At 38.9% G+C, this 26,874-nt stretch overlaps 1 protein-coding gene and 1 long non-coding RNA gene across 2 annotated transcripts; both read left to right on the top strand.

Annotated features, from left to right (window-relative positions):
• Positions 1–13,429: 13,429 nt before the first annotated feature.
• On the top strand, positions 13,430–14,528 carry LOC144356719 (uncharacterized). Its single transcript, XR_013421498.2, has 2 exons — positions 13,430–13,489; positions 14,459–14,528. It is a non-coding gene; the product is annotated as an uncharacterized LOC144356719 (long non-coding RNA).
• A 247-nt stretch (positions 14,529–14,775) lies between these two features.
• On the top strand, positions 14,776–23,982 carry LOC144356725 (galactose-3-O-sulfotransferase 2-like). The gene is made up of 5 exons (XM_078011406.2): positions 14,776–14,920; positions 15,020–15,167; positions 19,232–19,274; positions 19,936–20,200; positions 22,301–23,982. Exons 1-5 carry the CDS (start codon positions 14,776–14,778, stop codon positions 23,107–23,109), a joined length of 1,410 nt encoding a protein of 469 aa, XP_077867532.2. The 3' UTR covers positions 23,110–23,982.
• The last annotated feature ends 2,892 nt before the right edge of the window (positions 23,983–26,874 follow it).

Below are 26,874 nucleotides of genomic sequence, written 5' to 3'. Positions count from 1 at the left end.
CGGCTTGCCGACAAAAAGCCTACCGTCCGAATCCAGGGAGCCCACCCATTCTAATTCGGTGACACTTGGCTTGGGCAATATTGTTTTTTCTCATCCCATCGTTCCGGTTTCGCCTAGCGTTTATAACATAGAGTTAAATGCATGCAAATCTGAGCAAATTTTGTCACGGTCCGTGGTCGGGCGGCTAAAGAGCTCATTGTCTTTCTGGCAAAATTCTTTGTCCTGCCCGCTTTTTGTACGTTCATTAATTGCATTTGGTTACCGTTTACCTTTCTCAAATTATCCCCCGCAGTTTTAGGGGTAAAAATAATTTGTCCAGCAGGAAGCACCCCCAATTCGTTCGTCAAGCAATCGATAAATTACTTGCCAGGTGTTAGCCATTGAAATTTTTCAAATCTGTTGTCAGAATGATATTCAACTCCAGGCGACTTGGCTACCGAGGTCCGAGAATGAAAAAGCGGATCTGCTGAGTAGAATTGTTGATACAGACGATTGGTCGCTAAATCCCAAGATTTTCGACATGTTGGACAAAATATGGGGCCCGCATAGCATTGACAGATTTGCGTCTTGTCACAACGCTCAACTGCCACGTTTCAATTCAGCAGCTTGGAACCCCGGTACAGAGGCCGTTGACGCATTCTGTCAGAATTGGTCCACTGAAAATAATTGGGTATGTCCTCCCGTCAGTCTTGTAATTCCCGCTATTCGTCATCTTCAGAGTTGCAGAGGAAAGGCAACTTTAATATGGCCAGAATGGCCATCTGCCGCTTTCTGGCCTGTGTTGCGTCCGCAGCCTGGGCGTTAAGCTGACTTTGTTAAGTTTGTTCGCGTCCTTCCCCGTATCCCCAATTTGCTAGTGAGAGGAAGGGGTCAAACATTCAATTTGGTTAAAACTCGCAAGACATCCAGTCTTGTTGGTTGTCCGAATTTCAATATGTTGGCTTTGAGACTCTCATTCGATCCAGACCCACATGATGCGCGGGACGCGAGCAAACTTCAGTCCACAGGGACTGGTTAAATTAAAATTGCCAAATTATGTAATTGCATATAGTAATGTCACTTGGTGTACGTTTGTATTGTATGATTAATGTCGCAGTCCGATCTGTCATGACTAAGGGTTCTTGTAAATAGGTACTTAATATGAATAAATTTATGTCGCATCATTTCGTACGCTAGTTTACTTTCCTACAGGATATGTAGCTTTTCTGCATATTCGCCCTTCGGCATGTCGGTATACATATATATATATTTGCCTTTCGGCGTGTGTTGGTATATATATTCGCCTTTCGGCGTGTGTCGGTATAGATATTCGCCTTTCGGCGTGTGTCGGTATAGATATTCGCCTTTCGGCGTGTGTCGGTATAGATATTCGCCTTTCGGCGTGTGTCGGTATAGATATTCGCCTTTGGGCCTGTATCCGTATAGATATTCGCCCTTGCGTTTGTCTGTATATATTTGCCTTTCGGCATGTTGCTGGCGCTATGGAAGTGCGGCCATTTGCTGACGCTGTTCTTGTGGGACAGCAATGTTCGATGTGAGTAAGACAATTCGTTATTTCCAATTCGCGGTTAAATGTCGGTATATTATTGCGTCGTCGTGTCAATTTTGTTGTATAAATTGTGTAGTTTTAGATGTCTTTCAGATACAAGATTGGAAGGCTGAACTCAGCAACCCAGCACTGGATGACTTCTGTGACACTCTTCCCGATGTGATGTTGGCGTCTAGAGCCGGTAATACGTTAAGCAAGTACACCGGCAGTTGGCTCAGATGGAAACGATGGTGTCAGTCAAATCTGTCGGCGGGCGCCGCCTGTCCAGCAAAGCCGTTGCACATTGCTATATATCTTCGGAGTTTGTTGGGCAACGCAAATACAGTTGCGCCCATGGATTCCGCATTGTATAGTATTAGATGGGCGCACTCAATGGCTGGTATAGAATCCCCGACTTGTCATCCAATTGAATGGTTCGGGCTACGATGGAGGGCTGCAGGCGCATTCTCGCTAAACCTAGAAAGGCCAAAGAGCCAGTCGACCCAAAAATTCTGGCCACACTGGTGTCCCAAAAGAATCTGTCTTCGTTATCAGACTTACGATTGCTATGCTTGTGCCTTATTTCGTATGCTGGATTTATGCGTATTGGCGAGCTCTTGAGCGTTAAAATAAGCGACATTTCATTCTCAGATTCTCATACGGAGATTAAATTGCATAAGCGAAAGAACGACAAATTTCGAGAAGGAAGTTCTATAATTATTGCAAGGTCTCCCAAAAATACTTGTCCCGTACGTGTTACTGAAATGTTCATATCTAAATTGGGGGTTAACGTTAATTCCGAAAGTTTCTTAATTCGAAGACTAGTACATACTAAACAAGGGCTCAAGCCTCACAGTCATTTAGGGATTTCATATTCTACTGCTAAAGATTTAATGATGAAGGGTATCAAACCATTGGTTAACGATATTTCCCAATTCGGCACTCACAGTTTTCGTGCGGGTGGCGCAACGGCGGCAGCTAATAGTAACGTTAATGAAAGGTGCAGTGCCAGACACGGGGGGTGGAAGAGCACGAGTTCAAAAGACAGATATATTTGTGATTCGCTTCAAAGCAAACTAGAAGTATCAAAGTCCCTTGGGGTCTAACATACACGTTTGTGAAACCATAACTAAATTTTTGCTCTCCTGGGTACTGCAACCACCGCATACCGCATTTCATGCTTGTTTAATTCGTACGAATAATTGGAGTTAAGTATAGATTGATAAATTATCTGCGTTTCGTAGATTAGCAGATAATTGCTATCTATTCGTATGTAAATTATTCAGGTGACATTGCACCTGTTCTGACTGGTTATTGGCTAAATAACCAGGTGCTCATGGGTATATAGTAAGAAGAGTGTTCTATTGTATTCAGTCTCGGTTGCAAACAACTCACGATGTATTTTTTCTTATTTAATATATGTTCAATTTTAATATGGATGACTCCCGACATCCACCCCTAGATACATCTGACATTGTGTCGGGTACAGGTTTCCAGATGTTTTTTCCCCTTAACGGGTTTTTTATATCTGGTTTTCCTGGGCGGTCAATGTATTCGCGATGGGGATTTATCATCGATTATTCCGTGAATATTTACATATGTAAGGGGGATACTTGTAATAAACGCGTGTGGCTCCTGGGTACTGCAACCACCGCATACCGCATTTCATGCTTGTTTAATTTGTACGAATAATTGGAGTTAAGTATAGATCACGAATGACTGTTCCAGCATCCACAACACTCACCAAAGAATTCTCAAGCAGCCAGCAGCTAGAACAAGACAACCTTCACAATACGTAAATAATAAATAAAGACAAATTCGAGTGTTTTTGTTAAACATTTATGTTTGGTAAATTGCATGTTCATAATAGATTATTATTATTATGATAATGCCACTTCTTTTGAATCATGAAAGTACAAAACATGTGCAGTCATAATCAAACGAATACTGGTTCTAGGTGCTACCTATATAGTGATACTAATTTAGGAGAAAAAACTTCCCCCACTGTTTATATATAACATCTTATTCAGACTCCTTCTTCGAATCCGCTTCTCTCTACTACTGTTTCGACGATGGTTGCCAATATATACCAACTATTCGTGTCGTGGGTTGGGATCGAAATATCGCACAGTTAATACTAGATTTTTCGGATTATTTGTATTGCTGCTAGTCTTTTCATTCAACAACCCCCTACCGTGGAGTATTGCCTCTCATAACCTCTAAGTGGCCGTTTTGTCATTTTGATTAAAACAGTTTACTTGTTTCTTACATCTATGAGCTTCTTCATGATCATCGCCATTCCTCTTTTAACGTCTTTGTCGAACTCACAGTTGCTTGCTACACATACACTACCTTAGTATGTTTTTTTCTTACTGAAAACAAACAAGTTAGTATTTTCCTATTGATTAATAAATCATAATCAGTACGATGTCATTTACATACCTCATATTTGGTATTGATATTTCCTTATAAATCATTATTCAAATTATAATTTCTGCATGAAGTGAAAATAAATAAATCAGTACTCATCCTTTCCGTACACTGCGTTACATAGTTGTCTGTCTTTTTACGAAGATATTCCTCTGCTGACATCGCTGCAACATGTTCCGAGTAAAGTCTTCTCAATAATCGCATACCTTTGCTGTCGACATTAACAATTTCCAGATCGTTTATAATCTCTTCATGGTTTACTATATCACATTCTATTCATGATAAAATATAAGTTGTTGACCGAGATATATGAACCGGTCTCCTTCTTCCAAAGTTAATCTGTTTACTGTTGCAACTAATCCCTTTTTGACAACCATGACCTTGTGATTTTCCACGTTAATTGATAAACCAGCATTCCAGCTGCACACAGTTGTGGATATATTCAAAGTCACACTCTTTCTATAAGTCACGCCCTCTAACGACGACGTGCGCCAGTGACGTAAACGTGTGTATTTCCCTCAACGTTGGTATCATTCGATCTGCGGTTGTCCATCGTTTTAAATACTGCATAAGAGTTTATATATTGTAAATAACGAAAGAATATACAACCAAGCATAGTTGTCTGTCTGAACGACATAAGTTACACCCATGATCTACGTCATTTTGACGTCAAAGAACCTCTTAGTTTCCAGAGGTCGCGATTTATTTGAACGGTGTAATGTCTGTTAGCGTGAAGCCGCTTCAAAGCAAACACACGTATTCTGAACACTCAATTCTGTGTTATATACTCGTACAGCTTGCATTTGGGTGTGTAAATTCACTGTCTTGGTGGCATTTGCATGTTTAGATAGAAATTAGAATGCACAAAATGGCGAATATGATGACGTACTCAAAGACAAATATTTTGCTGAGAAAGCGGGAGCATCATTTTTAATACATAATCACGATATTTTCATTGTGTACTATACTGCATGGTATAACAATTCGTTTATATCTCTTTGTCCGTGGTCTTGGTTGATACTGATCAACACATTCACTGTAACATGTTCAAGTCCACTCAACTTGGCATTCAGCTAAACGACTGTTTTATGGACATAATCATGATTACACCCGTTACAGATATATGGACTATGTGGAAAAGCAAGAAATACTTGCTATGAGCGCAGTCATTGTTTCTGGGGGGTAAAAAATATCCATTTATATATGTCAACGCTCGGCAAATTCTCATGTATGTGGTTACAAGGACACGTCTACATATCTCGCCTCGCTAAATACAGTTAATGTTAATTACATTCGTGAGAATTGTTCTCGATGGTGATTAATGAGTTCCCCATAAGGTTTAGTTATTCTCTACCATCCTGTTATACACTCTGCATAATTTTGTCGATATTTGTTAACTTTGAAAATAAATACTGTCGAGTTTATATAATTACGCACCAAGCCATGTATTCTTAATTATGACCGGAAATTGCAATTTCTTGTAATATATTTGTATTTAGAACATTATAATTGAATAATTTGAATACATGTAATTAGCTGCGTTCAATGTATGTAATCATAGAAGACAATCAAACGAACATATAATGTAATTTTACCTGCCAATTATTCATCACTACGCATTCATCCATGGGTTTATGAAGGCAAGAAGGGTTCTGACTTCCGCATTGGTCTAACAATTCACAATCTGCATATCAATCAGGCAATAAAATATGTACACCACGGATATTTTCAACGCGTTTCAAAAGATGTTTTATCCGCCTAACCACCACATCGGAAGCGTGGCACAGATGACGGCAAAATGAAGAGACCAGTTACAATTTTAAAACTCTTCTCTGCGCTTGTTGTGGTGTGTCTGTCAATTTATTGCGTTATCGTGGACAGGTAAGTAAGCATATTTTGTTTATCGATTGACCCTGTTGGGGTTACGTAATATATGAACATCTGTCTTTCTTAGTGGTATGTTATTTAGACCCGGTCAAATACACACACCGATCTTAAAGGGCGGTGGTCGTCGCGCAGCGTGTGCTGGAATATCAGGTAAAGAAACAATGTATTTTACACGCGTTGTATACGTCGCTATGAGTCCCATATCTAACAGGACGCGGCGCAACGACTGCCGCCCTTTAAAGTTGCCTAAAGTTACATCCGTTAGTCTATGAATCTATGGCCTCCTCATTCATGTTATTTGAGTCGATGGCACTAACCTTGAATCTACCCCTGTTTCGTGTTGATTTGAAACACGGCTACCAATTATGGGTTGGATGCAACAACCGGCCAGTCAGACAGACAGTAGTCACACACTTTTGAATACCATTTGTTCCGATGGTCGAACCTACATTGTCTGAATCATTCACCGAGTTGTCCAACAACGAACGCCGTGTTATCGGAGGCAGGTGTCGTGGTCTTGCAATTTGATTTAGAAATTCCGAATACTAATATTAGTCAGACTCTCTTGTATATAAGAAGTATGGTGTCACATTTCGGGGGAATGCGAAATTAGCGTATTTTATGTAATAGATAATGGACGAACTTGATAGATTATGTGTTATTAAACGAGGGAGCTTAGCCCCCGATTGATTGCCGCACAAACGAGTTCATTATCAGACAGTGGCGAAATTGATTAAAGCGCGGTGGTCGTCGCGCAGCGCTTGTTCGAATTTCATGTAAATAAACAATGTATTTTACACGCGTTGTATACGTCGCTATGAGTCCCATATCGAACAGGACGCGGTACGACGACTGTCGCCCTTTAAGGGACGAAATATTTGCAGTATTGTGCACAACAATGTCTGTCTGATCGTCAACATGACCGGGCAACATTATGGGCAAATCTGAGTTTGTTGATTACCGTACCGCTTAGTCGAGGAAGGCTTTACATTGGTTAGTCTAGACACATGGAGCCGGGAAGAGCCACTGGTGGCGCTGTGTACAATCGATAACTTTTTAGGCTTGCCAACACTCACGCCGCCACTATCAAATCTAATAATCGCGTCCAATAACTGTCAAAACGCCTGGCCGCGTTCCGGCTGAAAAAAAAAGAATGAATCGTTTATCCAATTTTGTTGGACATAGTTTCACTATATACACTGTTTTTTTTTTTAGTACGGTGCCCCATATGTACATTTGGTCGGCTACTTGAAATCACAGTCCCTCTATGATAGAGGGACTGTGTTGAAATCTACCAGCTAATAAAACGAGCTAATCGTTTATCCAATTATAAAATTGACAATCTAAATTGACTATAATTCACATATAGAAATCGGAATAATCATGAAATAACAAAATGAATTAGCAGGCTCGACCTAGTATTGTTGTTTGCTTATTTCGCCGGCATTTATTAATGAACAAAAAACACACACTATTCTGAGCAAGTACTAACCACTAATCATATAAATGGCCTATTTAGATATAAACAGATGGTCAACACCTGCATAATAAAAACCATGTATAGACAAAGTTTATGAAACAAAAATTACATGATATCAAGTTAACAGCTGTACGCATGATTAGTTAATAAACAACGTCGCAAATATTTCAAGTTTGTCAATATGAAAACAAGTACGAAATGGTGGGAAATATTTCAATTCTTGGAAAAGATAGTTGTTATTATTCTGTGCCCAGGAGCTTGATAAAACTTTTTTTTTGCATTAAAATAGCAATTTTACAGATATTAATATGCATATTAGTGGATTAGCATATTTGATGTCAGAAATGAGTCATGTGTTTATATTACCATCACTAGAGGGCGTTAATTAATTATGTAATTTACTAGAACTTAAGGAGTCTTTGTCCGCTATAAATGTGGGTCACGGGTCAATTTCAATCAGTCGCCAATTTTCATTGAGTCGTTACGGACACATTCCTAATCACCAACATAGTTGGGTAGGGAGGTGCCGATGAGTGTTCAATAGTGTGATCATTTTTATACCTGGATATTGTTCTATGGACGTTTGCAAGAACCGTGTCATCTCTCTACACAACATTTACAAGAACTCTCTGCCGTTCAGTGATTACATCGCGTTTGTTCAAGCATGTGTTATCGCCCGTCGACGAGCCGAAGATTAAGTCACGTGTTGCGTAAGTCGAATAGGTTGACTTTTGAAACTAGGTAATGGTAGTGTCAATTCCGTTTTTGTGACTTCAGGCGACGGTAAATGTATTTGTTTGCGTATCCTAATTTCATGCGTATTGACACATTGTATTTGTATAATGCTGAACTCATTGTTTACTTAAGCTCGTGTCAGTTGATACCTCGTGAGCACACACTATATTTATATTTATACAAATAAAATATTTAATTTTGATAACAACCTGTCTCTGTGTCGTTTCTTGTTACGATTTCCGATTTATTGCGTTAGCGTGGGCAGGTACGTAAGCATATTTTGTTTATCGATTGTCCCTGGTTGGGTTTACGTGATATGTGAGCATCTGTCTGTCTCAGTGGTATTATGTCATTTTGATATGACACCCTGGCGTCAATCAGACCCGGTCAAATACAAACACACACCGATCTTAAATGGCGGTGGTCGTCGCGCAGCGTGTGCTGGAATTTCAGGTAAAGATACATTGTACTAGTATTTTACACGCGTTGTATACGTCGCTATGAGTCCCATATCGAACAGGACGCGGCGCGACGACTGCCGCCCTTTAAAGTTGCCTAAAGTTACATCCGTTAGTCTACGAATCTATGGCCTCCTCATTCATGTTATTTGAGTCGATGGCACTAACCTTGAATCTACCCCTGTTTCGTGTTGCTTTGAAACACGGCTACCGATCATGGGTTGGATGCAACAACCGGCCAGTCAGACAGACAGTAGTCACACACTTGTGAATGCCATTTGCTCCGATGGTCGAACCTACTTCGTCTGAATCATTCACCGAGTTGTCCAACAACGAACGCCGTGTTATCGGAGGCAGGTGTCGTGGTCTTGCAATTTGATTTTGAACTATTTGCCGTTTCGAAAACTAATATTAGTGAGACTTTCTTTTATATAGGAAGCATGGTGTCACATTTCGGGGGGAATGCGAAATTAGCGTATTTTATGTAATAGATAATGGACGAACTTGATAGATTATGTGTTATTAAACGAGGGAGCTTAGCCCCCGATTGATTGCCGCACAAACGAGTTCATTATCAGATAGTGGCGAAATTGATTAAAGCGCGGTGGTCGTCGCGCAGCGCTTGTTCGAATTTCATGTAAATAAACAATGTATTTTACACGCGTTGTATACGTCGCTATGAGTCCCATACCGAACAGGACGCGGTACGACGACTGTCGTCCTTTAAGGAACGAAATATTTGCAGTATTGTGCACAACAATGTCTGTCTGATCGTCAACATGACCGGGCAACATTATGGGCAAATCTGAGTTTGTTGATTACCGTACCGCTTAGTCGAGGAAGGCTTTACATTGGTAAGTCTAGACACATGGAGCCGGGAAGAGCCACTGGTGGCGCTGTGTACAATCGATACCTTTTTAGGCTTGCCAACACTCACGCCGCCACTATCAAATCTAATAATCGCGTCCAATAACTGTCAAAACGCCTGGCCGCGTTCCGGCTGAAAAAAAAAGAATGAATCGTTTATCCAATTTTGTTGGACATAGTTTGACGATATACACTGTTGTTTGTTTTAGTACGGTGGCCCATATGTACATTCGGTCGGCTACTTGAAATCACAGTCCCTCTATGATAGAGGGACTGTGTTGAAATCTACCAGCTAATAAAACGAGCTAATCGTTTATCCAATTATAAAATTGACAATCTAAATTGACTATAATTCACATATAGAAATCGGAATAATCATGAAATAACAAAATGAATTAGCAGGCTCGACCTAGTATTGTTGTTTGCTTATTTCGCCGGCATTTATTAATGAACAAAAAACACACACTATTCTGAGCAACTACTAACTACTAATCACATAAATGGCCTATTTAGATATAAACAGATGGTCAACACCTGCATAATAAAAAACATGTATATGAACATGTAAACAAAGTTTTTGAAACAAAAATGACATGATATCAAGTAAACAGCTGTACGCATGATTAGTTAATAAACAACGTCGCAAATATTTCAAGTTTGTCAATATGAAACAAGTACGAAATGGTGGGGATATATTTCAATTCTTGGAAAAAATAGTTGTTATTGTTCTTTGCCCAGGAGCTTAATAAAACTTTTGTTCGCATTAAAATAGCAATTTTTCAGATATTAATATGCAAATTAGTGGATTAGCATATTTGCTGTCAGAAATGAGTCACGTGTTTATATTACCATCACTAGAGGGCGTTAATTAATTATGTAATTTACTAGAACTTAAGGAGTCTATGTTCACTATAAATGTGGGTCACGGGTCAATTTCAATCAGTCGCCAATTGTCATCGAGTCATTACGGACACATTTCTAATCACCAACATAGTTGGGTAGGGAGGTGTCGATGATTGCTCAATAGTGTGACCATTTTTATACCTGAATATTGTTCTATGGACGTTTGCAAGAACCGTGTCATCTCTCTACACAAGATTTACAAGAACTCTCTGCCGTTCAGCGATTACATCGCGTTTGTTCAAGCATGTGTTATCGCCCGTCGACGAGCCGAAGATTAAGTCACGTGTTGCGTGCGTCGAATAGGTTGACTTTTGAAACTAGGTAAGGCCACACCGATTTAATTTTATGGATGACATCCGTGCGCGCATTAGTTTTTGCCTGTTCTCAAAAAAAAAAAAAAAAAAAAAAATCTCCTACGACGAGTCTCCACAGATCGGTTTTCTGTCCGGAACTTGCCGACTCATATTGTCGCAAAGCGCCGACTTGTCGTAAAACTCGTTTTGGACTACCTCAAAACCAAACTCCGCACAGTTAGATGCGTGTTACGTAAAGCGCAAAGACCTATGGGAAAAAGATTGCCTCAAAACATGCAAATTTTGCCATAAATGATCCAACATGGCGACCACACCACCAAAATACGTGAGCATAAAAGTTCAGAGGTGAAACAGAGGGATTGTTGTAGACTGGTACGCAATTGACATTGGCCAGGGAGACGTTTTTACAGCTATACGAGAGGTCGGTAGCGGCAAGCGAGTTTCGCCCAGACAACTTTGAGAACATATTGTCCGGAGTGGCTGTCCCGCGTTTCTTCTGCAATGATGAGAGAAATGGGAGAGGAGTGGAGGTGTATGGTGGCCTAAAAGTCGGTCAAGCGACAAATCAGTTCAGTTGCTTTGTCCGCATTGAAGTCGACAAAACTGCAACGAAAGCAGCAGAAGCTGCTTGGCCGAAGTCCCCTTACGGGGTGAAGAAAATTTTCTTCTTATTTTTTTTTTCATTTTCTGATTCGGATAATTTGCTTGCACACACATTCAGTAATATTTTGATCATATGACGCATTTTCATCAAGATACATGTACATAATTTTCTGCATCCAAATGTTTGTTGACTCTCTGTTAGTGTTTTTTTTTTCAATATCGAGCCTCTTATAATTTGTTACAGAGTAGTTCTAGAGCATTTGTGTCTACACTTAGTCTATCTGAAGTGTCACTTTAAAGGCTGTAGTTTGAATGTCAAAGAAGTTAATTTCCAGGTTGCTGTTGAAAAACTTATTGTTCATTTTTTTTTCAATACAACACAGTAAGTTTTTCTTTATTATTGAGTTTATATATATGCCTTTGGCAAAGCTAACATCTGCCTTACCCTATTGCCTTTTCAAAATCAAAGGTGATGATACCTGTGACAGTAATACAGTACGAGATGTTTACATCAACATGTGCCTCCTACAAATAAAGACTTGTTGTTTTTTGATACACTGTGGTTAAATTCGTAATAATAGCTCCGTAGTCCTGTGGTTTTAGCAGCATTTTTTTTTTGGCCGAATTTTTTATATATATATATATATTTATACGAATACAATATTTAATTTTGATAACAACCTGTTTTTGTGTCGTTTCTTGTTACGATTTCCTTATTTGAGTTGGGGTAAACGGACAGATTTACGACTGTCCGTCGTCCGACCTTCGATTCAAACTCGACCACCTTATTATGTTAGCATGTTTATTTAACCTTTATACCATCTTATCATTATGCTTTTTATTTTCACACCATGTTATCACGTTTGCATTTGCATTTAATTTTTACATCATTTCCCCATTGTTAGCATATTTTTAAAACTTTTCCGTTGCTTTAAGAATAAAACATTCTTTGTTCAACGTTTTTTGTATATTACCTCAACTTGAGGTGTGCATGGAATCATGGGAAGAATGCTAACTGTCATAAAGGTGATTGACCGATCATACTTGTTTACAGCTCTGGAAGCATATTTGGAATCCAGCAAGTGTTCTTGTGATTTACATAACATGGATGTACTGATCTACTGACTACGTGAGTATCTACATGTCGTCATGAGACAGCTGCTAGCAATACCACATTCTGATTGGCTCCTGTGGGAACCCAGGGTTGTACCTGAAACTGGGCCATTTATGTTCTGTAAATAGACTGGACTGAGGACAGTTGGGGATCCACCATTTTAAATGAGTATTCTGTGTTGTGGCTAAGATATTGTAAGACAAGTGATACAGGCTCCAATCATCTTTCTGTGGGACTAGTATGAACTGCTCTGTGACCTTCTGCTGTCAGTGGTGCCCTACATAATAACAACATTCCTCTGCAAGCAAGACTCTCTTCGTTGTTGGGTTGCAGAAGCCACTAACTGTCACCAGCTTTCACATCCACATTTAGTGAATTTATTCTTGTATTATTAGTAGTAAACCCCCCCTGTTCAATCAGAGTTCTGTGGGTGGCCCTCTCAATATCAATAAGCAAACTTTGCACTGTGACATGTATCATTTGATCACTATGTTTGCGTTTTTATTTACTTTTTATACCATTTTATCATTATGTTGGTTAACTTGTAACAGATTTTGCAAATCCTAAACCATTCACCCCACCTCATTATATAAGCAGGCTATCCACTCATTACACCACGCTGCTGCTCATGCTATATCGAAACGTTCACAAACCAGCTCGCTTTACAAATGAAACTGCACCTACCCAAGCTCCACATGGACGTCCTCGATATCCGACAGCTCCTTCAAATTTAGCTACCATAGCAACATCGGCAAACGCAGTGACCACCTCAGCGGCTGAGCAGAACTCCAACAGCCCAAACTGTTACGCTCAACATGAATAGTCAGCAACAGCAAACAGTCATTAAGTGTCTACCAGGACATCCACTAAAAAGTTGAACCACCCCAGCATGATTTGCTCTTTGCCTGCACCCACCAAACGCAGATATAAACAATCGCAGTGACAACAATATGTGGTCTTGAACCCTGCAACAAACCTCACCCTTGATGATGCAATCACTTCCACTTTGTCTCATCCAGTAAACAACATGGCTGTGCCCCACATTAACACCGTACAGTGATAAAGTTCAATGAATCAACACATCACAATGCATCACATTGCTCTCCTTATACCGCCGCCCAATCTACAGCAGCAATACATTGACCAAACTGAACGTCCTTGCAAATCAAAGTAAGTTTGTTGAATTATCAGATTTATGAGTTGTGGCCTAATTCAGTGAAATCAGCACCAAAATGTTTTTTGACCCTGAAAATCAATCAATTACCACAGTCGATTCACAAACCAGAGGGAAATCATTCAACCCCCTTGGTAGTTGGCTTTCAGCTGTCGGAACCTTCACAGCCTATCGTGCTTTCTCCTTTTCCACACGAAGTAGCTCATCTATTCAACTACATCTGTTCCATTGGTATAAAGTCTGATGTGTATAAACCAGAAGCTTGGCTCATATACGACAACACATTTCACCTGGGGCAATCTCGGTTTCCTGACCTCGGATCTTAGAGCAGCCCAGATCCAGGACATCACTACCACTACTTTCAACCAAGCCTTCATGAGCTACTTCCACTGTGCTATGAATGCGACCAATGTGGCCACACCAAATTCAACTGCTCAAACATCTCAATGCAATCGCAGAGAAGGCAGCTTCTGATTTCATCACCAGGACTACACGAACAAACAAAATCCACAGCTGGCAGCAATACAATCTAGAAAGAAATCGAAATTAGGCACACCATAGGACCATTCCCATCACCACCACTAGACAAATTTGTCACCAACTCTCTTGACATTCACACCAAAAAGATTGGAGGAGTTAGGCTCATCTTAGACGTTTCACAACCAACACAAACAACGTCACATCCAGAAAGAACAATACTACCTAAGCACGTATTGACGATGCCATTACTATAGCAACAAAATAGGGTCCAAAGACCCTAATGGCCAAACATACCTTCTGGTTAGGCTGGCACCCACTTGGCTATCAGTGGAAAGCCCACTATTTATTCGATCATGTACTTCCATTTGTCCTACGGTCAGCACCATATCTGTTTAACCACATAGCTGAAGCCATAGAATGGATCATCAAACAGCACGCAAATATAGAAAAATTTCTGATTCGCTATCTTGATTACTTTTTCTCAGCTGGTCCACACAACACATCCTCCTGCCATTAGAACAATGCTACAAACTTGTCACATGCTTGGATTACCAATTGCAGATGAAAAGATCGAAGGTTCATCTTCTGCTCTAATCTTCCTTAGCATAGAGCTTGGCAGAACAAAAGACAAACTGGACCACCTCTACAAAGTACTATTGTGGATCCAGCGAACCAAATAGACCAAACAAGAGCTCATATCCTTTATCAGCACCTTAAGCTTTACCCGCAAATTCATCAACTTCTTTAGTCCCTTGATAGACCTAAGTATTACTAATCGTCACATTTTTTTTATACAACTAAAATGGACCCAAGCACCTGCCATATACATTTACATAGCCTGGCTAATTGGGGGAAGGGCACTGGCGTGGACATATGGAAGCAAGGAACTTCATGCAGCTCCCACATCATGGACATAGTGTGCAACATCATTTTCACATCTGCTATTGGTAACTTCCACATCATTGTCAAACATATTGCCAGTACTAATAACAATATTGTCATCACTCTCACATTGTAATAACAATATTGTCGTTTCTCGATTTCAGAGGCTCTGGTTCTGGAACTTACCACAACCAGTCCCAGTAACAGACATAATACTGCTCATCCCAGACAATGTCCAACTCCACCTGCAATACAACAAGCTCATTCTATTGTCTCAACAGCACGGCTGCATCCACAAGACAAACCTACAAGGTAGGACATATCAGTCCCAACTCTCAACACCACCCCTTTTGCATCAGATAATCAGCATCAGAGCAATTAGCCTACAAAACAATCAAGGTGTATCTAACCTCAGTGCTCCACCTCCACGCCGAAAATTTATAAAAGGAAAATTGGCGACTCCATAAAACTATGACTTCTAATAACCATTGAATTAATGCGCAAACTTTTAAACGCACTAAGAACAAAACCCTACATAGAAGCCCGGGATATTCTTCTACTCTGAGCCGTCTTCATGCTTGCCTTCTTCTGCTTTTTGCGTATCAGCAAATTCATTTCACCAACTAGAAATGTATTTTGCAACAAATGCACCTTTCTCTGGAATGACATCACATGCCAAGCCTTACTCACTGTCTGCATCAAAGGAGCTAAAAATAACGATAATATTTTATTGTTAAATCATTTTCTCATGTTTGCATTTCATATAACCATTACACATTATCTTTTTAAATGGCCACATAGCCAGAAACAATGGGGGTAAACGTCATTATTATTCTCATTGATTTATGTGTTTACGCCGTCTTTATCAGTCAGTAGATCTAATCTTTAATCTTTGTATGTAAGTTCCCCTTGTAAATAGTTGTATTTTAACGAGGACAGAAATATTCATTGGAAGGACTGTTACAATCCTCTGCAAGACATATTGTGGTAAACTGAAGGTAAATTGAATCTAAAAAATAACAGCTGCACGTCCTAAGGTTCATGCAGATCCGAACACTGGCGGCGAAGTACTTTAGCAGAAGAAATGAAAAGACCGGTATCGATACTTAAGTCATCTTGTCTCACTATATCGCTCTTACTCACTGTTATCCTATGGCTGCTATGGACCGCAGATAGGTATGTCTTTTTGGGTATGCGCATTTCTTCTAATTTATTTGGTAGATAGATTGACTTTTTAAGCAAGCTATTACAATATATCAATCGCAGAATCACAGTTCAACTTCTCTTAATGTTTCTTCTTCGTTAATCATTAGTTATTTAAATGATTATTTTTAAATTAGCAATACATTTTCATTTAGACTTTGCGTAGAGTACATAATTTATGAGTTAGTGCTTAATATTGGTATCAATTACATATAATGACTGGATTCTATCCAGTCTGCCCAACATGCTCTGCTGACAAGAATGGTAAATATTCTAAAATCCCATTGCCTATTAGGTGAACTGTCATTTTGGGTCACGTGGTAGTTGCCCCAGTAAGCGAATATATGTTTAATTGACCAACTGTGGTACAATGGTTGTATTGGGCGTCCTTTATTGATCAAATATGTAGTTCGGATTCATTTTATTATAGCTCAGGCTGGTATATCCGATATTTCACACATCTTTGATATTGATTCATAAGAGCGTTTGAGTCATGGTATTGTGATAGGTATTTTTTGATGGTTAAAGTCCTTTCACTTAGGTAACCGGGATTCGGTCGTTTCCACGCTAGGCTGACAAAAACACACACAAGCTTCGTTCATGTTCCCAAACGATCCTCTGCCAAATCCCTGGTTTTCACCCGTGACAGCATCAAATCACTTTTTATTCCTTGTCACTCCTTAACCAATTACAATCAGTATAAGAGACTCCAAGGCCTTGCCTTCCAACAAACAACCAATCACATGAAAGTTTTACACATCATAATCAATTAATTACTCGTCAAGCTGTCTAGAAAAAACACTTCTATATATTGTCAACACTAACTAATATTGATGGGGTAATAGTCTCGCACTAACATTCCACAAAGATACCACCTTAGTTAAAATCGCAAACAAAATTGGTTTAGGATTACAGCTACTGTATTGTATCTTAAAAACTGCAGAGTCATAAGATGTTTTTGGTTGATTTCGACCAGCTCGCCATCTGGTCTTGTCATTAACCTTTATCAGTATATGTCATGGCAACCACTGTCAAACTGACTGAAATATAAATCATGATAGTATATTGGTAATAAATAATTCAAATGCGTTTTCCGGCTTGATATAAGATTAGATTATTTATCGATACCTACGTAACTATGTAAAGTAAAATAAATAAATGTGCATCATAATTAACCTATAGTATCATTTTAACCTAACGCATGCTGGTACCGGGCACAAGGGGTCACTGTATGTGTGTGTTTTTTTTGTCAATAAGACACATTGCTTAGACGTCACCCAGAAAGGCCGCTACTACTATGTATACAAGGTCCGCGTACATGCTATCAACACTGCCCACTGAGCCTGCATCAATAAGTGAGCAGCGTCAATTACGAGCGCTTGTATTTGGCAATACTATACTGATAGTATTTCCTACTAGACTTCGGCAAACTGACAAATCCACGGGATGTGTTATGCAAATGCAGAACGCTTCTTAACTTTGAAACGGGCAATATTTGAACTAACTTTGATTGATGTGCAATTTGTAGTTTATTCCCATCTATAGTCACCCGAACACGTTAGTGGTGATTAATTTGTGTCGTAAAATAACTAGTCTGAGTTTAATGTTTATTCATACCAAGTACGGGCTAAGATTTAAACTAATTCTATGTTTGCATATCGGTTATACCGAATTGCGTTCATTCACGGAAGGAAACAATTAGCACGGGCTAAGGAACACACAAACTTGTTTAAACAAATCTTCAGTCTTTAACTAGTAGTATTACTTGGTACAGTAACCAGCAAGGTGTATGTGTCAGTTGTACGGTTATAAAATACCAAAATAAATTCAGAAAGTACGGATTGCAGAATAACGGAATATAGTCTCATCATCTATCCCCCCCCCCCCCGAGATAAAGTCTGTGGATCTGCTCGCGTTGCTGAATGAAGCAGACCATTTCTACTGTGCTCACAAACTCCAGTATAAAAAGTTGCTTAGCCACTTTCTTCCACCAACCTACCTTCCAACTTGCATTTCTACAATTTATAACACGTAATATTCAAAGTACATAGCTTCATGAACAATAGACCATTTTCCGTACACTGCGAGAATCACGCGTTATGCGTGAAATCGAACGTAAAAACAGGACAAACAAAGGTCATAGCGTCGTAGTCGCGTCAAACATCGCGTGGGATTCGACAAACGCGAAGTATCCATGCTTAATAATGTGCTGTCCACATTTGATGATAGACAATTTCGATTAAGTGAGGGTATTCGAAAGCAATATTCCTCTGTCGAAGATCGGCCGGTCGGTGTGAGCTACGAAATAACTTAAAGGAAATTCGAGTTCAAAATCAAATCGTTCGATTTTTGCGGCAGACGTTCGACGCGCGTCTTTCATGCATCTCGCGAGATCTCGCAATTGTACGGAAAATCATCTATTTAAGGTGAACTCCATGCCCAATGGCAGGCAGAAAGACGAGACATTTCATATTTTGCTCTGTTTTTGGAGTACCTGGCTGTTTCACGCCACCTTTACATCTGTTTCATATCGATAAACATACCACCTTGTTTGTAAGTTTATAAAATGGTGAAAGATTTGTGGATGAGAATTGTTTTGGTTGGGTGACATGTGTACTGATCGAAGGTTCAATTGTGAATGTGTGTTTGTTCGTGGTATTCACAAAACGTTGCCTTTAATGTAGAATCATACTCAAAATGGTAATAAATCGCATGAAAATGTTTTTGGGTTTATTATGGATTCATTTCCCCATGGCACGATACAATTCTATTGTGTATTTTTCAAAAATTCCAATTTTTGAAACAATTCCACAGAATACAATGTTAAAGAAACAAATCATTTTTCGAAACTTTTACGACCCAGATTTTTCTAATAATTCAGAACAAGTTCACCATCATTAAGCATATACGATATGTTCAGCCTGTATCACCAGCCTACAATTTAAGATATGGCATATCTCTGCCATATACATCTAAAATTATAATACTGCCGATATGGAACTATCCAATGAAGTTACTAAATTAACACTCAAATTTCTCGAAAATTAGGCTGGTGACCCCCTGCTTTTTTCCAGTCAATATCCTCATCTTGCCTGGGAGTTAAATTTATTATTTACTTATTCCTTAACCACTTGACTGTATACTACTTAATCACGGTATTTTGTTACTTGCAGGGACTCTCCGCATGAGAACACTGTAACAAGCACTAGTACCAGTGTAAGTTGCCACTCCATTTTGTTTTGGCATCGAACTGACAGTCGATAGCGTACAACGGTATGCCGGGCACAGCGGCCCTCGCGTGGCGTTGAACGATTCATGGGGCAAACATCAAACGCACGCGGTCGCCATGGTGACGACCACTGTCCTTTAATATGCGTTGTTGATGTGTGAAAAGGAAATGCGTTTTTTATCTGTAAAAGATATTCTATCAGATTAATTTGATAGAGCTGAAAATATCGTCAGTAATTTAGAATTAAAATCATCAAGGGTTCTAAGGGTTGATTTAATGTTCAATAAATATTAGGGTTTTGTTTTATTTTACTGGTGAATTCAAAGAACTTTACTATTACATACAATGAAAAATAATACCACTAAAGCAATGTAGTCTCTTGTTTATTTTGTGTTTTTTTTTTTCAATAAATGAAATTATTTTTCGGAAGTGTATAAATGGCAAAACCGGGTTACCTCGAAATTAAACGAGACTTGTGACACTTTATTTCGCGGTAATCCATATTTCGGCATTGATACATTCGCATAATACTTTATTTTATTAGAAAAAAACAAAACAAAGAGGTATGCAAGCTATGCAAGTCATACACATTATAACAATGTTGTTTGAGAAATTGAAACCTGACTCAATGGACGATTGTTCTTTCAGGCTCAATGGTTAAGAGAAGGGAAGGCAGGAAAGTTAAACTGCGTTCCAAGGAATAATTTGCTGATGTTGAAAACTCACAAGAGTGGAAGCAGTACTTTACAAAACATTATCCTGCGGTATGCTGATAAACACAACTTAACTGTTGTGCTGCCAAAGAAAGGTCACCAGTTTACATACCCTGAGCTGTTTAATCCAAACAACGCCATCCAAGTTCCCTGGCATGTGTACAACATGTTTACGCATCATGCAAGGTTAAACTTAAAAAGTAAGTTGAACCTCGCCCTAGTTAACAATATATGTACACGGTGGTGGAATTAACTCACACTCAGTTAATAGTTAATGTAACAAAGTTGGACACCGGATGGTGCGTACTTGATTGGTTCTTATTATGGCGTCTTGTACACTTTTCTAAAGTGAGTTGACACGCGCAAGAATACGTGATTTCCCGATCGAAGCAAGCGTATTGCGTGAAAGACGCTGCAAAACCCGAATAATTTGATTTTGAACTTGACTTTCTTTTTTATAGCTCAGTGTCGAAATGAATATGGAGTGAGGATATCCCTAATTACCCCCGTTTTTAAATAATTGACCATCATCAAATGTGCTCATCCCGCTATGACCCTTTTGGTCCTTGTCAGGACAATGAGGCCTGCTCATTGATATTGAAAGGGACACCCACAGAACTCACACTGGACAGGGGGCTCTTTCACTGCTAGAATGGGTTCTAGACATGACAATACTACTTGAAATGAAATACACATACACCAAAATGCCAAGTCAAAGCTCCTGGATTTAATACCTCTCAAAATAATTACAAGAAATAAAGCACAGAAAATACAATGAATAAAGTCACTAAAATAGGGGATTGCTTAGGGAAGTGTGTAGACTGGCGCAGTCGAGGCGATTAATTTGTTTTTTGTAGTTTAAATAAAATTAAAAAATTCGCGAAATGGAGGTGTTAGAGCGACTGGTTTATTCTGCAGGAAATTCATTGCTATTAAATATTCATGAATTGCACGTATTATAATGAGGTTGGCGCGGAAATACGTGCATAATGAGGTCAACATGGTAAATGTCACACTGCAGACCCAACATGGCGGCACGTCGAAATTCGAGTTTTTCGTAGTCGTCGTTTCTGATTCATCAAAATGTGTAAAAAAATAACTCGTACTAGTTGTAGTATAAAAAAAAATCGGCTGCTACAATCAGCCGACGTCTTTTCGGTCAGAGGTCAGTTGAAGAGACGTTGTGATTGGCCTAGATGATTGTCAATTAAAACACTCATTAACATAATTACCCGTTGAAAAATCGACGGGTTCCTGCAGTGTCGATAGAGGGCCATGCAGAATAAACCAGTCGGGGTGATTTCGCAGTTACAGGTGATTTCGCGCTAACACCATTTCGCGATTTTTTTTATTGTATTTAAACTACAAAAACAAATTAATCGCCCCGACTGCGCCAGTCTAGGAAGTGTGCATTGGTGATAACTCACAGTTCCAGGGTGTGGAAATTGATGACAGTCAATCGCTTCTGCAACACAACGAAGTAATGCAGGAGTCTTGCTTGCAGAGGAACGCTGCTATTCTTGAGGACACCGCTGATAACAGGAGATCGCAGAGCAGTTTATACAACTATCACAGAATGGTGGTTGAAGCCTGAATCATTTGTCTCACAATATCGCAGCAGTAACACACAGGGTACACAGTTGAAATGATGGGCCCCCCAACTGTCCTCAGTCTAGCCTATTTATAGACATAAATGGCCCAGATTCAGCGACACCACCTGGGTTTCCACATGAGCCGATCAGAATGTGGCCTTGCTAGCAGCTGTCCCACATAGGCAAAATCATAAACATCCTGTTATGTAAATTTCAAGCACACCTGGTAGATTCCAATTGTAAACAAGTATGACCTGTCGTATCAATCACCTCTATAACAGTTATTACACGACAATACACACCGTTATTTCTTTCCATGATTCCATGCACACTTCTATTTGCAGGGTTTGAGGTAATATGACAGAACGTAGAATAAAGTATGCGGACAATCTTGTTTTCATGACCGATTTCACGCATAATGCGGGACCTCGCTCGCAATGAGAAGAAAGTGGTCCATTATACGCAATCACCGTTCTTGAGTAGTTTTTCACTCGAACAATATAAACACTATGATGTCCGTTGTTGCACAAATATTGTGTTTGTTGCTCAATGTTTTATTAGTAAGTGTAAGCTTTTTGTTAGCGTTTAAAATTGGGACTTTTTGTGTTTCATATGTCTTTCGAGACTACCTTGCAAGCAATAACTAGCCTTCCGTTAAATTCAAGATGTATTGTTGAGGATCACATGCAACACTGTGTTTGTTTGCAGGTATACTTCAGCTGATGCCGAACGATACAATATACAGTACCATTTTACGGAATCCGGTGACGCAGTTTGAGTCATTGTTCAACTACTATAAACTGGGAGATTTCTTAAAAGTCAACGCCACAAAGACTAGTAAACTACAATCATTTTTAGAAACCCCTGAAATTTATCACCAGCACAACCCTTATGTACATAATAATTACTTGTACGACCTGGGTTTCAGTGCAGAAGACTGGATGTCCAACGACAGAATTCCGGAAATCATCAACACAGTTAACAGCGTATTTGACCTTGTGTTTATTGCGGAGTACTTTGAAGAATCGTTGATTTTATTGCGCCACGCCATGTGTTGGGACATTGAAGACATTGTGTACTTTAATGTGAATGCACGTAATCAAAGCACGGTCACACAAATGACTCCATGGATGGAAGAACGGATAAAAGAGTGGAACACTGCAGACTATCAACTCTATATGTATTTTAATAAGACATTTTGGGAGAAAGTTGCTGACTTCGGAATTGGTAGAATGGAAAGAGAGAAAACGGCTTTGAGGAAAGAAGTGCGTGTCTACAGGGACATATGTATTGATGACGTCATAGATAATGGAAAGGGCGTGTGGCATTTGGGTGGAGTTCAAATACAAAGTTATAAATTAAAGGAATCAGCTAAAAATAACACCGTCTGCGTGCAGATGACCAAACCTGAACTCCGTTTTACTTCAGAGTTAGCAAGCAAATTACGTAGGCGCATACAAAAATTCTATTTGATAGGATCTAGAAAAATAAAACCACGAAACGAAACAAAATCGTAGATGATTGAGCACAAAAACTGATATCATGTTTTTCTAAAATAAATATGAAAAACGTTGTTGCTATTTGGAAACAATCGCCAATTAAGCCAAAACAAATATATAATTTGTCTTGTATGTATATCTAAAAAGTCTGTTCCCATCAAGATGCGTTTTCTTCAGATGTCACGTATGTCTTTGAATAACAATTATGGTTACATATTTTTAAATACTAGTATGTACTAAATGTACAGTTTGATTTGTGTTATGCATTATTGACTGGATGCGTACACTACATACTTTTATTCACATATGCAAATATTGTCTTTACATTGAAAGTTGTGAGTCAGTATTGTCAGTAGTGCTGTTAGCAAATTATATGAATTCGAATGTACGTGTTTCACAAAGTGGCGTGTATCCATCATTTTCACAGATTGTATACAAACTAGATTTAATCGGCCGTCGTGATGGAATAATTATGTTACAAATGCATCCCTAAACCGTAACTTTCTAGCACAGTAATATTTTTTCATTAGTGCTGATTTGAATATGATAAATAATGTACAAGTGTAGAGCAAAAAATGCAAATTCTAGACTAGTCTTGAATCTGATAAAGATGTTCTCTATTTATGAAAGTTTAGTAACCAATATCCCACACACTCGTAGTTAAAACGCTGCACAATATTCCTAATATTATTCTTAATAGAGTAATATAAATGTATGTAACACTGTTGTAATTAGGAACATAATTTTGTGAGACGTCTGAGAATATATGGGATTTCAATTAACTTTGACGTAGTGTTGATGCAATACAGAACAGTTTGTTTGTATACGGTGTCTGTGTGTGTGAGCACATCGCTTTTAATTTATGCATGTAAAAGTTACATCCACAGGCAACAGTTTGATCATTTTGTGTTTTCTGCATCTGGCTTGAACTTTCTTACTTGATAACAAAAGCACAACAACACAACTGTGCTTCACTTTTTAACAGCAAATCACGCCATAAATTTAGTACGAATGTTTAAAGAAAACAAAGAAAAAATCAAAATGTTAAATGTCCCTGGCAAGCTGACAACACAAGGGAAGATAAGGAATAATTGCCATTAAGAAAAGCTATGCTAGTAACATGGTAAAATTCACTGCTGACAGTCAAAGCCCATCTCACGATTCCTGTTAGTGGGTGAGCAGCCTAATCCTTGGCAAACTCTGCTTGGGTTAAAACATCAATAAGGTAAGCCTGATCTCGCGATTGTCCAAACCCGTCCCACTTTCCTGTTAGTGGACAATTAATTCATCGCTTAGCGAAAACTAAGGGGGGAATCTCGTCTCGTCTCGTCTCTCTATCGCGTCCCCTTGAGGTGCGGGATCGGGAAAGTCACTTAAACTTTACAGTCAAATAAGACACACACAACGAAATACGTTTCAACTCTGTCTTAGTCGGTCAGTCGAGCACTCTATAAGACACAGCGCCCTGGGGAAAAATCTCCAAGACTATGGCAAGGCTGACCCAAGACTTTCTCTAGACTGCGTCAAGACTCGCCCTAAGACTGCGTCAAGACTGCGTCTCAAGACTGCCTTAGACTCTCCCAAGACTGCCTCTCTCCTCGTGTACTCGCCAAGACCAACTAAAACAACTTTATTCACTTTCAAAACCTTAACCAATTACAAAGCAGTAAAAAGACTCTAGGGCGTAACCTTCAATCATACAGCCAATCACACTAAGTACTGAACACGTCATATGTTTTGATTAATCGTTCACTAAATTAATAACTGCGAATACCAACTGTCAGAAATAGTAGTCCGAATAGCGACGGTTATCTGGTAATTAGTTCCAAATCACTGAGCCAATTTCCGTGCAGAACCTCGCATAGGCTTAAACGATGACAGACATAACACAGCCATTCGCTAGTAATCAGCTAATTAAGTCGATTAACAGATACACGCAAACAATTTCATCATATTACACGACATACGGTGCACACCAGTTGCATTAACAAACTACTACTAAACATATATTGATATTTGCATTTTTTAGTCGTTATTCTGCGCATAAGCAAATATATATTGGTTATACTAAAGTCTGAATTCGATCTGAATTTGTAACCTTATAATACTTTCCCACACTCTCAGATCTACTTATATTTTCTAGACCGGTAACGGATCCGAATCCTTTTATTGGACTCGATCTTTTAACAAACTATGTTAATTCAGAACCATGCTCTGTTCAACGATGTCCAAGTGCTTCAACTCGCTTGACACGACAGAGAAGGAGATACCTTTCTTCTTTGTCTTTGTCACGTTTCTGTTATATAATTATCACATTAACATTATCTAGCTGTCATACTAGAAAAAAAAACAAACAAATAATTTGAGGCAGAATAAATATAATTAAAGAACCGACGCATGGAATAAACGATTCGGTCAAAAGTAAAATATAAATAAAACATACAATTTACTATAATGAGTTGAATCAAATGGAAAATCAATGATATCATTGCATAAATTGACAACTAAGTTTAAAACAAGTAAATCGTTCTGTCGGCTACATGTAGATCACCTTCCGTAACGTAATACCACCTATTTGAAATACAACATCCGACACATACACGTCTATACCACCTTAAAGCTTGCTGCATTACTCCCTTAGTAACGTACATTTTATTTGACATAGCGACATATTTCTATTAATACAAAATATATTTTACAATTATATATTAAATTAAGCCCATAAAGAGGTTATTCTATTCGTAACAGTTACTGTATATATATATTACATATTTAGCTTCACCTGCAGATAGAATGTATTTTGCGTATGAAATATTAACTTATCCCATCATCGGAAACTTTAGACTGTGAGGCCACCTTATATATCTATAATTGAGAAATGGTCAGATCAACATCTGAGATTCTATTTTCCGACATCTATAACCTCAATTCGAAGTAATTGTTATTGTTTTGATGTTATCGGAGTATATCGCAGGAGTTTCAAGAACATTCGCAGATTATTACAAATTTTGACATTAAGAGTATCACCTAATGTGACTCAAACAGAGTCACCGGGTTGCGTGAATGTATATGATATTCTGTTTCAAGTAACGTAGTCGTCAATTGATTAAATTCAAAGAAAGTTCGTAAAGATCTCAAATAGTGTAATAAAAACGGTCCGTCTTGTTATTTGCATATGATAGTCACATGCTTTCTGTAAGTCGGGTAATGCTATAAAATAAACACTAAACCACAAACCACTTCACCGGGATGTGAAAGTATGATAAGAAATCAATACAGACTGATCAGAACAGGCTTGCGATTTCCTGTGATAACATTTGAAACAGCAGCGAAAAACACCGTTATTTTATCTTCGAGTGCAAACATGTGTACCAGAAACTGCGCACTCGCGCATAGCGTAAACAAGAGCGATGACGCATACTTATCTAAACCAAGAAGTCCATTATAGCTTAACATGCCTTCCTGTGGAAATTGCTCCAAACATTTAATTTTTAGGCAATTGATTTGCAAACAAATATTCCATACTGTGAACAATCTGAAAGGTCATGACATTGGTCAAAATCGAGGGACAATTGAGATAAATGTTATGCTCGTACTTACTGGCACGCATTCTCCCGTAGAGTTCACGACGAGGTCACGAACAGTTTGCGCATAGTTCACGACCCGGTCGCGAAATTTTGTCGTAACCAAAATTTTGTACATTTCATAATTCTCGTCCCGTCATGGCACGCAGTCTTCACGCACACTTCACGCCAGTTAACGACTAGTTTGCGTGCCACAGAA

The sequence above is a fragment of the Saccoglossus kowalevskii genome, chromosome 12 (genome assembly GCF_978046115.1).
Source record: "Saccoglossus kowalevskii chromosome 12, keSacKowa6.1, whole genome shotgun sequence".
NCBI classification, from domain to species: Eukaryota; Metazoa; Hemichordata; class Enteropneusta; family Harrimaniidae; genus Saccoglossus; species Saccoglossus kowalevskii.
Note: the sequence above shows the minus strand (reverse complement) of the source record. Positions and strands in the feature narration are given on the sequence as shown.

Bases quoted from the DNA above. Each gene is read 5' to 3' on its own strand.
- LOC144356725 (XM_078011406.2), top strand. From the start codon at position 14,776: ATGGACCCAAGCACCTGCCATATACATTTACATAGCCTGGCTAATTGG. The intron at 14,921-15,019 runs GTAACTTCCACA...TCTCGATTTCAG, and splicing joins CATTTTCACATCTGCTATTG to AGGCTCTGGTTCTGGAACTT. The intron at 15,168-19,231 runs GTAGGACATATC...TGTTACTTGCAG, and splicing joins CCACAAGACAAACCTACAAG to GGACTCTCCGCATGAGAACA.